Genomic DNA, 12,931 nt, shown 5'->3' with positions numbered 1-12,931 from the left:
CCTTGTAATTGGCTATTGCATGGAGTCAGAAGCAGTCTTCAGACCTAAAACTGAGGAAGAGTAATTCAAATCAGGGAAGGAAAGCATTTGCATTACTGGAGTGTCCTATGCAGAGATCAATGGCTGTGTTACCAATATTCTGATATGCTATAATCTTTAGTCTTAATTTTACACAGTATCTTTTAATACTTGCTCTTTTTCTTTTCCGCACATTCCATTATAGGCCAAAATCGTTTTCCTGGGTGTCGTTGCAAAGCACAATGCAACACCAAGCAGTGCCCCTGTTACCTGGCTGTCCGTGAGTGTGATCCTGACCTCTGCCTGACTTGTGGAGCAGCTGACCACTGGGACAGCAAAAATGTTTCTTGCAAGAACTGCAGCATTCAGAGAGGATCCAAAAAAGTACGTCCAGAGTTATACAACTGCATGTCTGTTGCCTGGGTTTTGAGGTGTATTTTCAAGACAGAGAAAGGAATTTCTTTTCCTGTTTGACAGCTTGAAGGCAAAGAAAACAAAAAAAACCCAAACCAAACATAAAGGAAGGGAGTTGTCACTTGTTAGCTTGCTCATGTGCTGCTGTTAAGCTCTATCTACATTTTGTCATGTACCAATTAGTGTTTTTTCTGCAACACTGTAGCAGAATATCTCCTTTTCCCCATTCAGGCTTTGTTTCTTCATTGCAAATAGGCTGCTGCTTTAAAGTGATACCTCAGCAGTCTTTCCCCAGATCAGCATAAGGAAGTTTATCCCAGAGTCTAGAAGCCATTTCTTTCTTCAATTGTTGATTCTAAGGCATAAACTTGTATACAGTCTACTAGGTCTTGAAAGCACATTCAGTTCTGGCAAATACATCAATTAATCAATCAAGAAGCCCAAGTTTATTTCTACTCAGGAACGTCTTCTCACAAAATAGTTGATTACTGAGCTGATCAGCAGTAGGCTCCTGCCTGCAGATCTTTTGAGGCTGAAGTCTCCCCCTCATTTCATGGTGTCTTGGGGTGGTTAAACTAAAATTTTTAGTAGTTTTTAAGTACTTGGTCATTTTTCTTTTACATACATCTTCTGATCCACAACCTGTAATTTTAGTGTGTGTTTGATCATTAGAAGACTGGATTTGTCTGATCTCCTGGAGTCCCAGCATATACATTTCACTAAGTGATACAACTAAGTGATACAAAACAAAATGGAAAAAATCTGGACTCAAATCTAAGCCAGGCATATCTAAACTTTTTGGTTTTTCTATTCCACAGCACTTACTATTGGCACCTTCAGATGTGGCAGGCTGGGGAATTTTTATCAAAGATCCTGTACAAAAGAATGAATTCATCTCTGAATACTGTGGTGAGGTAAGGATGGACAACACTGGATATGAGCTTAATTGATTAAGTTATGCATTGACATGGACTGACCATGGGATACCACTGTCTATAACCTGGTATCACATTCAGACAGAGCCATGTGGCTAAGTACCACAGGCAGTAACTGCTGTCACAGGCTCAGACACCAGGAGCTACATAATTGAAATGTCAAAAAAATTTTGAAACAGGTTCTTGCTGGAGAGGAGAGGCTAGAATGTAATTTTTATCTTAGATGGAATTTCAGTTCAGACATGCTTGGAATTTGGTGGCAAATCATTTGGTATAGTACTGAAAGTCAGTAGGAGCTTTCACTAAGCTATATTCTGTAGCAATAAAACCCTGAGTCAGGTATGCAGTCCTGATTTTGAGAGGAGAAGCAATTCTTGCTTTTCTTCTGCTCTGAAAGAGTTTATTTATGCTAAGGGCAAAGCATGGATGTTTGGTAAGTGCAGAATGCTTGCTGAAAACAACACTTTGTTTGGGAATACTTTGAATCCCAGAGAATAAAAAACTCCCCCTGTCTTTCAGAAGGTTGTGGGGGGAAGGGGGTTTGACATTAAGCTACTATGGTTACACAACAGAGAAGTGCTTCTCTTTTACAAGTAATGTTTCTTTCAGATTATTTCTCAGGATGAGGCAGACAGAAGAGGAAAAGTGTATGACAAATACATGTGCAGCTTTCTGTTTAACTTGAATAATGGTATGTATCCATTAGTTGCAACCCTTGGCAGCGTAAGTAAAGTATTCATGCTCAGAATTTCGTTCAGCCCTGTTCTTCTGCAGACAGGAGGCAACAGTGAGAATTTTCTTCCACACATCTTTCCCTATCAGTGTGTGGGTTTATCCTGTTGATAGCTAGTCTTTGGGATTTTTTTCTCTAAATACTAGTCAGCTAGATGTAGCAATGAACCCTATTGCACAAACAACTGTACAAGAAGAGTAGTAGTAAATAGTAAAAATTATGTGCAGTAGTAGTAGTAGTAGTAAAATTATGTGCAGACATGAAGTAGACTAAAGAATGTAAAAGGCTTGCCAGGTGTTGTCTGAAGCACTTTTACTGAATTAAAAAACAGTAATTTATGACAGTAATTGTGTGTTGGGGGTGGGGGGGAAAGCCACAGGTATGTGGTATGTGGCTGCTGCCATAGAAGACAAAAATACAGACTGCACTGTGTAAAGCATCAAAATACTAGAAAACAGTTGAAATGAGGAAAAAAACCTGCTACTTTATGTCAGTGATGACTTAGCATATTTATGGAGCTTGTCCTTGTGGAATAAAGGTAGAGAAGCTTCAATGAAAAGCTAAGGCAGTGCCACTATGGCAGGAGGTAAAGGAAAAGCACAATGTGGAACAGGAGAATTCAGCTGTTGTAGGGTGGAGAGCCAGCTCTTCCATGGGGGAAGCTGAGCAGTTATGTTCTCCAGCTGCTAAGATCCAAGCACACTAGGTATTAAACTCAAAAAATCATATGTGGGTTTTGTTTCTTCTGCCCCCTGCAGATTTTGTGGTTGATGCAACACGCAAGGGCAACAAAATTAGATTTGCAAACCATTCAGTAAATCCCAACTGCTATGCAAAAGGTAAGTTTCACACTTATTTGCTTTTCAGCAATGTATGAAATACTGAGGTATTTCTTTAGCATGCATTTTATCAGTATTTGTACTAACATACCTAATTTCTTTTAAAACAGTTATGATGGTTAACGGTGATCACAGAATAGGAATATTTGCTAAAAGAGCCATTCAGACTGGTGAAGAACTCTTCTTTGACTACAGGTGGGTAGATGGATTTCAGATGGGATTAGCTTTCACTATCTCCACAGCTCAGAGTTAATTGCTGTGTCTGCCTGGTCCCTGCAACCTAATGTTGCAGTAGCTGAGAAGCAGCATTCCCCACACTGGTTTTGTTATGCCACATGCCACAACAAGACTGATTTGAGCAAAGCAGCTGGTTAAGAGCCTGCAAACTTGGAACAACAGGTCATATAGAGCAAAATAGTGACAAATGGGGACAGACTTTCTCTGAATGGCTTCTCTAGGTACCAGTACAAGTTAACTCCCCCATCATTCAAAAAGGGGCAAGAATTTCAGAGAATGAAATTTCAGAATTACTACAGACAAGTGCTTTCTAAGAACGTGTCCTTACTTTCCTCTACAATCATTTCACTTGACTTACTTGAAAGAGTAAGCTATCCAGTGGCAATACTGTGTAGGAATACTGTGTAGGTCAACCTTGAGAAATGCAGTTGCTTTTCAGTACTGAAAATGAATTTCAGGACCGTGAGATTCAATGTGAAAAAGTATGGAATTGTAGTGATTTGTGTCCTCTTGATCAAACACCTCTGAAAGTAGTTTCTTGAGTGGGTCAGCAGTGTTATGAACCTGCAAATTCATCCAAGGAATAAACCCACACCCAGCTGGTGAGGAAACGATAGGAAATCTTAAGTACGAGAGTATTCCAGGCTGTGGTGCCATTCTGTCAGAACAATGAAGCTGATGATACTTTCATCATACTGTCGTTTTTGTGATTTTGCTTTTTTTTTTTCAAATTTCAGATATAGCCAAGCTGATGCCCTTAAGTATGTGGGCATTGAAAGAGAAATGGAAATCCCTTGACACCAGCTACCTCTTCTTTTAAACAAACAGCTGCCTTATCTTCAGGAATTTCTAGTACTGTGGGCAATTTTAGAAAAATAAAAATGATGCAATTTGAAATTCTGTATTTGCAAAGTACTGTAACAGTAATTTATAGTAACAAATTTTTAAAAAACCAACTTTTTATTGCCTTCTCACCAGCTGCAAAGTGTTTTGTACCTATGAACTTTTGCAATAATGTGGTGTGGTACATTTTTCAACCTTGAATAAAGGATACTTGAACTTCTTCATTTTTACTGGAATTGAGTTGGAATTTTGTCTCAGCCCCTTGAGAAAGCAACGTGAATTTAAACTGTAACTTCTGTCCAAAGGCAGCTCCATACTTCTCTCCATTACTGTTACTTTGGGTCACATTTAAGATCAGCATGAAGACGCAAACAGTGTAGATGTCAGTCAGGTGATTGTGGTAGTGCAGTGCCTGAGGCAGGTGTGGTCTTGCAACTTCTATGTTCTCTGGAGCAATGGCTGCAGCCCAGAAACTCCTACAATTGCCAGAATAGCTGTGATTCCTGTGACAAACACTACTTTCAAGACAAAGCTGTGGTACAAGGTGCCCTCACTGGCTTTTCTGAAGCACCACACTGAATGATGAATACAACAGTAATTACACATATTAAAAAAAATTAAGAGATGCAGAAGAGAAATTTATAGTTTTCATCCAGAATCATTTAGATTGCAGCTAGATGTCTGTACAGGGCTACCACATTTATTTCTTATGTGCTAGTAGATTGTGAACTCAACAGCTTCTTTCAAAGTAGAACACAATGCTCTGGTCAAATCAGCTGGAGTGGGAGGGCAGGCACAGGATGGCATTATTGCCAAACTAAACCCATGAAGTCCTGTCCATGGTGACCATTTACCTGCTGCACTGAGTGGACTCCAAGCCTGGGGTGGAGTTCAGCTCTTCCTGCTTCTACACTATGTACAGCAGGCAGCCCCCACATGCCCTCAGCCTTGGTGGTGACCCAAGTAAGAACCTGAAGTTCATGAGGAAAAGAACAGTCCAGAAGTAAAAACCTTATATTTTCTCCCTCCTCGGGTAGAGCACAGCTCCTGGTCTGAAGCTGGATGCACAGTACACAAAGCACTGCTTTAACCAGCCCAGGGCTTTGAAAGGCACCTAAGAGCAGATGATTTCTGGCCTTCCAACTAAGAAAGAAATTCAGGCTGCATCTTTGTCATCACAGCACATACATCCTGCTGGTTAGCCCTGAACTTTCTGCAAGAAGGGCTTACAAAAAACAAAATGGCATATTAGAAAAAGATAAAAAACTTAAAAGGCATCACCAGCTCCACTCTTCTAAGTTTCCAAAAGCAACTTCAAAACTGAGCAGCAAGATGCTTCTAATTGCCCCTAATGGCAGTCCTTCAGGACAGAAATAGCAAGCACACAAAATCTCAAGTGCAGATGACACCCCTCCTCCTTTTTCCAAATCAGTTTGGATCACATCTATTATGGCTCCACAGTATTTTTTTTAAACCCAGAGTTCAACTGTAACCATTAGTTTCCATCGAGAGAAACATTAGCAACACAAAACCTGGCTCCTTTCATGCAAGAAGAAACACTGAACAAATCACAGTTTCCATTAAGGGTAAAATGGCTACAGGACTTAAGTACTTTTCATGATCAAGATTAGAAAATATATAGATTACCAAAAATGAGACCTGTGAGGATGACAGCATTTTGCTTGTAGCATGTGGAAAGCCAATACTCATTCCATAAAATGTTATGAGAAAATGGAGTTAGGCCTGGTCAATCAAGGTATGTGTAGTAAGACTTGGAGGTATTTTAATTCCCATCACAAGTTTAATTTAATGGGAATTGTTCTTCAGGAACACACTCAATTTTCTGCTCCAGTCAAAGAAATGGGGAGTCTAATCCTCCCTTATTCTAGGCAGCATTTATGCAAGTGTGATGGACATTATAGCACAGTGAGCAATATTAAAACCAGCTCCAATTTCAGATGACCAAGCATTGCCATATATATTCAGAGTATTTTCTGTTCTGCATATCTTGTGAAATCATCACAAATTTCTTTTATTTTCAAAGCGCACAATATTCCTCTTCAAAAAGAAATAACATGCACAGATAATGATAGATGACAATATCTTCAGAGAACAAAATGTTCTTAAAGCACTAGAAAATGGGAAGGAAAAGCAAAATGAATTTCTAATAGCTTTCATAACCATTATACCTTTTATTTACATTTAGAAAGATAAGTCATGAAACTTAAACAATAAAACCAAATGCAACTTGTACAGAAATCTTTTAAATTTTGTTTTATTATTTATCACACATTAAAAAATGAAACACACTATACAAATGGTTTTTCATAGCAGATTACACATGGGTCCATTCAGACTCGCTCTCCAAGTGCTGCCAACATGTATAAGTGCTGCCTGTGATGGCAGCTGTTTATCATATAGCCAATGTATTGATTTAAATGCAGTAGCATGCAACCCTTAAACGAGAAGGGTCTGATTCCTTTCTGTTCTTAAATTAGGTTAAATGGCATTGGTGTCCATATTTACATACTTGAAATGTATCAATCCTGAGCAGTTCTGATGTAAATCTGAGACTGGCTGATGGAGTCCTGGCCTCAGTCATTAAAAAGGGAGGTCCAAATGGCAGCAGGGTGGCTGCTATGAAGTTCTGTCACTTTCATTCTTTCCATCACATACCTACTTGCCGAGTGTCACACAGTCAGGTAATTGCTAATAAAAATGCTAAGCCAAGTAACTGTAGGTGTCCTTCTCACCATCTACACGTTCCAAGTACTCCTTCTCAATAAGGATGTCAATGCATTTCTGTGGAAGGAACAGAATAGAGGTAAGCAGTGCGACACAGGCATAAATGCCCTCTCTGGGGTTGCTCCAAACTTAGATTTTGAACCCTGAGGAGTTCCTTGCCAAGCAGAGGACAGAAGAAGGTAAAGGACACAAACCACAGCAGTTCACTCTTCTCTTTCTGACCACATCCAGCCAAGCAGAAGGCTTTGATAATCCACTAAACTGAATTACACTTACTGGATGCCATTCCAGGGGTGTGACTGGGAGATCATCATAGCTGAGCAACTTCATAGTAAGACAGCAAATAAAGAATTACACCAAGATGCAGAGAGCTTATGTAAGGTCACAAAAGACAGCAGCAGTGAGGAGCTGCCTGTATCACTGCCCAGCACCAGTTTATGCAACTGCTCTCACTGCTTGTCCTTTGCCTCACCTACCCCTTGGTTGTTGATGTAAAAACTGCTGGTGAGCTCACTTAAACAAACTGATGAATATATTAATATACATAAATGAATAATTATTATAATCAATATAATTATGAGTAAATATTGAAATACAATGCTCCCCATCCCAACATTTTTACTGTAAAGGAAAGCAGGAAACTTTTTTATCAAGCCAATCCCAAGGCTGACTTGTCCCACAACTGGGAGAGCAGGAACAAAAGGTAAGCCTATATCAAGGGCTGTGGTAAGCTCACGCTGACGTGAGAAGATGCAATCCAGCTACTATTTTATCACCACTGCCAACAACGCGAAACATGGATGTTACCCTAAGAGAAATGCAGTAGTTCTGCTTAAAATATTTCCTACTTGCAACTCAAAAATCTATCCTTGCCCATCACATCTCCTTAGCTTTCCTTTTTAATTCAGAAGCATGTGTTTTGTCCTCCTCACCTCCTGGAATCCAGGTTCAGAGATGTGGGTCTCACATACCTTAATTACAGGAACTCGTGGCTTGAACCTTGAGGACAGCTGTGTTAGCACTTCTCCAAGCAATTGCTGGTGTTTTAGAACCTTCCTCATTTTCATGATTCTCACAATAGCAGCCTGCACAGTGAAGTTGGGAAGGTGTGTTTAGGAGCAAAGTACTTGTCTCTCTGTGTAAAGCCATTTAACTGCCCTAGATCATGGCTGCCCATGCAGAAGCACCACCACAACCAACTCGAGCATCAGACAGGAAGAAGCTTGCCCATGAATGTCAGCTACTCATGCAGACTTCAAGTCTCCACAGCACACAGTCATCAAAAGTGGTTTTGAGACACAGATATTTATAGCTGTGCTTACAGTCAGTCAGTCATAAAAATAATAGCATCAACTGGTAACAAGAGCCATACAAAACTAGTTGTGTAGCAAAAAGCCTTCTTTATGTATTTAACCTTACTGTGACACTGTCTTAGTGGTCCATCTATATTTCCTTCCCCTGCCTCTCAAGTGGATTCCAAATGAACTGATATAAAACCACTGTTAATTTCATACTACCTGGGTATTACTGTTTTTTTATAATTCACTTTTCACCCAGGACAAGGTCTGGTGAACACATGTGTCCAAGGAACGCAAACACTCATCAGTATCAGGTTAGAACCAATGCGAAGAACACATCCTGTCTGTAGAAGTGCCCTCCTCCAGTTTCTACTGCAGACTCAAATCACCTTTAAGAACATTTTAAACACATTTTTGAACTCTAACGTAGTGCACTGCAATGGCATGTTGTCTTCTAATAAAATTAGGAAAACCCTACAGTAAGCTTCATTAATTGATTACAAAACTGTGATTGAGTTCATGACAGCAGTCTGCAATATAACTCACCTGAATCAGTAGTTTCCTATCTTCCTCTATATTTTTGTGTGTAGTTTCTTGCTCCTGCTTTTGTTCAGTCTTCATTGGCACATTGATGTTTACCCTTAATTTTTTGCTGTAAAGAAAAGTAGAAGTTCATGAACAATTAGACTGTTTTAAAACCAAAGAAATACAGAAAAAACTCCAAACAAAACCCAACTCTAAAATAAAAGCCATAATTACTTTACAAAAGTAAAGGACTTTGGTGCTTCTGAAAACTTCAGACACTCCTATTCAAGTTTCAAAAAATTCAAATAAAAATAAAGAATGTCCACAACCAACCAACCAAAGAAACAAAATACCTTTCTGGTAGGTGTTTGTGTATTTCACTGAATCCATCCGAATGATCTGTGAGGTCTAACTAGCATTTTACAATTACACTGTATTCAAAACATTTCTGTGTGTAGTAAGAAGCTTGGAGTCAGTGAAGGGGACAAAGCACGCCCCTGGAAACAGAATCACCTATTTGATTTAAAGACTGGATTCTGACCATAATGTGGAGAAATCTGTTCTGTAGAACTGAGCTCTGCCTTTCACATACTCCCTTGGCACTGATTGCTGTGCTGAGGTGAGCCCACTACCACACATGGCCACTCTCAAGACAAGGTCCTGTGTCACAAGTGGGAAGCAAACTCAGCATCAGAGCACCAGGGAGCACAGGGCTCTGCTCAGCCTGTTAGCTGCACCGAGGAAAGGATCTGTTATTTATTTATCACAGTGTTCTCCATCATAAATTGGGAACCAGCAGCTGCAAAATGCAGCAACACTGTGCTGTTTCCATAACTGCATTAATGCAACAGACCATGAATTCTCAAACCTTTAATTATTGGTAAAGGGGGATAGAAAGCAGATAAAGGGTGAGGTACAATAAACGGTTTTAAAATGTTTCTTTCACCTGAGATCTTATCTTCAGGAAGTACTGAACTCCTTGCTGAATTTATGCATGTTTGTATCTATGCTCTGGTAAGCATGATAGAAAGTACCACAGTGCTGTAAACAGCTTGAAATACACAACTGTTTAAAGTAAGTAATAAAACCTACTGAAAATTGTGTTTATTAAGTCTTCAAATCACTGTATCCTTTGTGGTTATATAACAAGCCTAATCTTGTGTTAGCAGTAGAGGATGAACATTTATGCCTTTGACTTTTGCTGGTCACTGAACACTACTGCAACCTTATAAAATATAATGGATTTTGCTGACTGCATGCAAGTAATGCATCTTGGTGAAACGGCAGCACATGAGTCAATTACTCAAGAATTAGACAAGAATCAAGGAACAAAAAGGACATGAAAATATGTCAGGCCTTGACAGACTATGACAGTCAGTCATGGAGCTGAAGTCATACCCATCTCCCACCACTTGCCAGCCCTCTCCCTACACATTAGATCTACATTTGAATTGGAACTTGAACCCTGAAGCTTTCATCCCAAGTATATTAGGTTTCACCCAGTTGTATGCTGCTTACTTTTTGTAACCAAGATACAGTTTTATTAAAGTATCCGGTTTTAACTCCACTTCATCAACATTGGCATTTTCATCTTCCAAAACCTGCAAGAAATAAACAAACAATTAAATATATAAATAGTCTTTAACATATTTCACTGTATGCTAAGCAGATCATAAGAAAGCAAGAGTACTTACAAGAAGTTTTGATTTCAACAGTATCTGCAGAACTTGTGCCAAGATATCCTACAAAATTATAGAAAATATTATCAGCACAGAGAGACAGCATCTTTGTCTAACATAAAAACCTGAACAAGAATGCATAAGTTTACACCAACTAATGAGTGCAGAACACTGCAAAATGAGGGGGTAAAAAAAAAAAAGCAGTAAAAACATAGTTCACAGAAATAAAACAATGTTCTTTTTGGGTGCTATGACATACTTCACTTGTGGTTGGTCAAATAACACAAAATTCTCAAGAAATACTAATTCCAAACAAGCGATCTTTCCAGTTGCTGCTTTAGGAACTATATGCAAGCAGATTTATAGCTAAGAAATAGTTTTTCCCAAACCATGCAAATATATATACCATGGAAAGCTTGAACTTCAGAAAGCAAGCACTCTCTGCTTTCTGATTAACATCTTTTTGTTTCAACAGGGATCCATTCTGGTTGCTGTTGCTGGCTGGTCACTCAGAAGGCTACTGGCAATATTTTGTGCAGGCCTGCTGCTATTTTACCACAGTCTGTAATAAATGGCAACCCCCTAAGACTTCTGTGTTTGCAACAATAACTTTCTAGACACACATTTCTAGAAGTAAATACTCCTGATTAGGAATACCTAACTTTCCAGAAGTCAGAGCAGACTTCAATCCTACTGCTAAAGGTCAAATAAATGCCAAATTGTGGGCCATAAAGCCTGCTTGGAAAGAAAAGGAGAAAACCTTTTCCACAGAAGAAAGTTAGCCAATGAACTGCAGATTTACAATGTTCATGTAAGAGAGCTTGAGATATAAAAGAATGACAGATGCAAAGATCAATCATTTAGGGAAAATGCTGTTTTTGCTAGAATGTCATCTTTTAACATTAAAATGTATGAATTGAAAGACCGAAAACTTCCAACCAGAGCTCAGCAGAAGATAGACAATTCACTCCAGTTATGAACATGAATGTACGTGCACTAAGATTCAACAGAAGACCAGGCAGTTAAGATTATAGGAAAATAAACTAGGAAAGGGAATTGACCAAGAATAGAGCACATCTGTCTCCTCTGGGACAGAAACCGATTCTGCCTCCAAGTATGTGTAATCCAAATTTCATGATAGCAGGAAGAGCCCTGAAGACCAAAACACTTGCTCACAAGAGCGTGGTAAAATGTGCAAAGTCACTACCATTTTTATTTGAGTACTGTCTGTCAGCTGCTGCACGGTGTAGGCATCTTCTGTGTTGTACTGCAGTAAAATCGCCATCTGGAATGTGGATGCCTGACAGATTCAAAAACAGAGAACAGAGGGGAGATGGGGGAAATCAGAAAATGAGAACTTATAAACACTTTCTGAATTTGAACAGTCTGAAATTCACCAGTTAAACACATACACTGGAATATTTGGACAACAGAGAATACCCAAGTGGTGCTAGTAAAGAAAAAAAAAAAATCTCCTTTTATAACCAGAACTCCCCTTCCAGGATTATCAATACATAAACCCCAGGATTAGGATCATTTAGCTTGCTTCAGACACTTCATCAAATCTTCTATTATGGTATCAAAGCATTATCCTTCTACTTGCTAATATAGTTTTAATTGTTTTCCTCTGTCACTCCAACTCTTACCCATATAATTTTCATTAAACCCAACACAGACTACTGATTTCATCCTCACAACCCTCCCAAATTCAGAAGAATAATGAAACTAAATGTATACACCAAAGAGCTATCACTGGCTTATCCATGTCTATCACCACAGGGTTAGTGTACAAGGTCAAAGCCTGACATTATCTTGTTTCTTCTCACTGTTGTGAATTCCCCATCCCATCTACTTTTTGCGAGAAAGCAGACAGGAAAATACACACAGCATGAGATCCTAAGCAAAGAGGTTGTGATTGTCTCACAAACTGCATTTCAACTCCTGTTTTGACCACAGGCAATATGTTCCATTTCCTAAGTCAATTTTCTTTTAATCACAGACCTTTAGTATCAGTACAGTAATTTAACATACAATAAAGGTTCTACTGGCTGCATCCAGTCTTCTGAATACAAACATTACCAAGTGTTTCTATTGGCATGACGTGTCCTTACCTGTAATGTGTATCTGTTTTTGAAACAGTTGGTAACCAATTCCCCTTTGGACAGCTGATACAACCATGTTAATTTTCTTCCACTGTGACGACTGGCATAAAATGCAGTAAATCTCTGATAGCTCCGCTCTAACTGTATAAAAACATCAGTAGTAAATAAATTAATTAAATAAATAATTATTACTTTAATTTACTATTACTAGAACATGTTATGGAAGCAATAGAGGATCATCAAATCTGATCATCCTCAACCACTATGTTGTCTAAATAACACAAACAGAAACTCAAAATAGTCAAATTCAGCAGACTGGATGAAAAATTTCCCTCTGCTACAAGTTTCCCCTTTAAAGTATTGTTAACAGTACAAATGTAAACAGGTGTTTAAAGTTCATTCTTCCTTTTAGGATACATTAAGAATGGCTAGAAAAGTGGTTTTAACCACCTTCATTCTCCAGATAACAGCATTAAACTCATTTCTCATGTTAAATATTCATGTCTTCTCTTTTCTGTATAAGCACTCAGCAGAAAACTAATTAATGATTATAATTACTAAAG

At 38.7% G+C, this 12,931-nt stretch overlaps 2 protein-coding genes across 9 annotated transcripts in view; one reads left to right on the top strand and one right to left on the bottom strand.

The window, feature by feature from the left end:
• The window catches only part of EZH2 (enhancer of zeste 2 polycomb repressive complex 2 subunit), a 49,933-nt gene extending 45,690 nt beyond the window's left edge, over positions 1-4,243 (top strand). For all 8 annotated transcript variants that reach the window (XM_056483146.1, XM_056483147.1, XM_056483140.1 and 5 more), the window contains exons 15-20: positions 224-402; positions 1,251-1,346; positions 1,977-2,058; positions 2,859-2,939; positions 3,050-3,134; positions 3,914-4,243. In XM_056483146.1, coding sequence (XP_056339121.1) covers positions 224-402; positions 1,251-1,346; positions 1,977-2,058; positions 2,859-2,939; positions 3,050-3,134; positions 3,914-3,974 — 584 coding nt within the window. In that variant the 3' untranslated portion in view covers positions 3,975-4,243. The remainder of the gene's footprint in view (positions 1-223; positions 403-1,250; positions 1,347-1,976; positions 2,059-2,858; positions 2,940-3,049; positions 3,135-3,913) is intronic.
• Positions 4,244-6,278: 2,035 nt separating this feature from the next.
• The window catches only part of CUL1 (cullin 1), a 53,361-nt gene continuing 46,708 nt past the window's right edge, over positions 6,279-12,931 (bottom strand). The window contains exons 16-22 of the mRNA XM_056483138.1: positions 12,378-12,509; positions 11,474-11,566; positions 10,282-10,329; positions 10,106-10,188; positions 8,609-8,714; positions 7,736-7,849; positions 6,279-6,821 (exon numbers count right to left, since the gene is read on the bottom strand). Coding sequence (XP_056339113.1) covers positions 6,741-6,821; positions 7,736-7,849; positions 8,609-8,714; positions 10,106-10,188; positions 10,282-10,329; positions 11,474-11,566; positions 12,378-12,509 — 657 coding nt within the window. The 3' untranslated portion in view covers positions 6,279-6,740. The remainder of the gene's footprint in view (positions 6,822-7,735; positions 7,850-8,608; positions 8,715-10,105; positions 10,189-10,281; positions 10,330-11,473; positions 11,567-12,377; positions 12,510-12,931) is intronic.

The sequence above is a fragment of the Oenanthe melanoleuca genome, chromosome 2 (genome assembly GCF_029582105.1).
Source record: "Oenanthe melanoleuca isolate GR-GAL-2019-014 chromosome 2, OMel1.0, whole genome shotgun sequence".
Taxonomy (NCBI): Eukaryota; Metazoa; Chordata; class Aves; order Passeriformes; family Muscicapidae; genus Oenanthe; species Oenanthe melanoleuca.
Note: the sequence above shows the minus strand (reverse complement) of the source record. Positions and strands in the feature narration are given on the sequence as shown.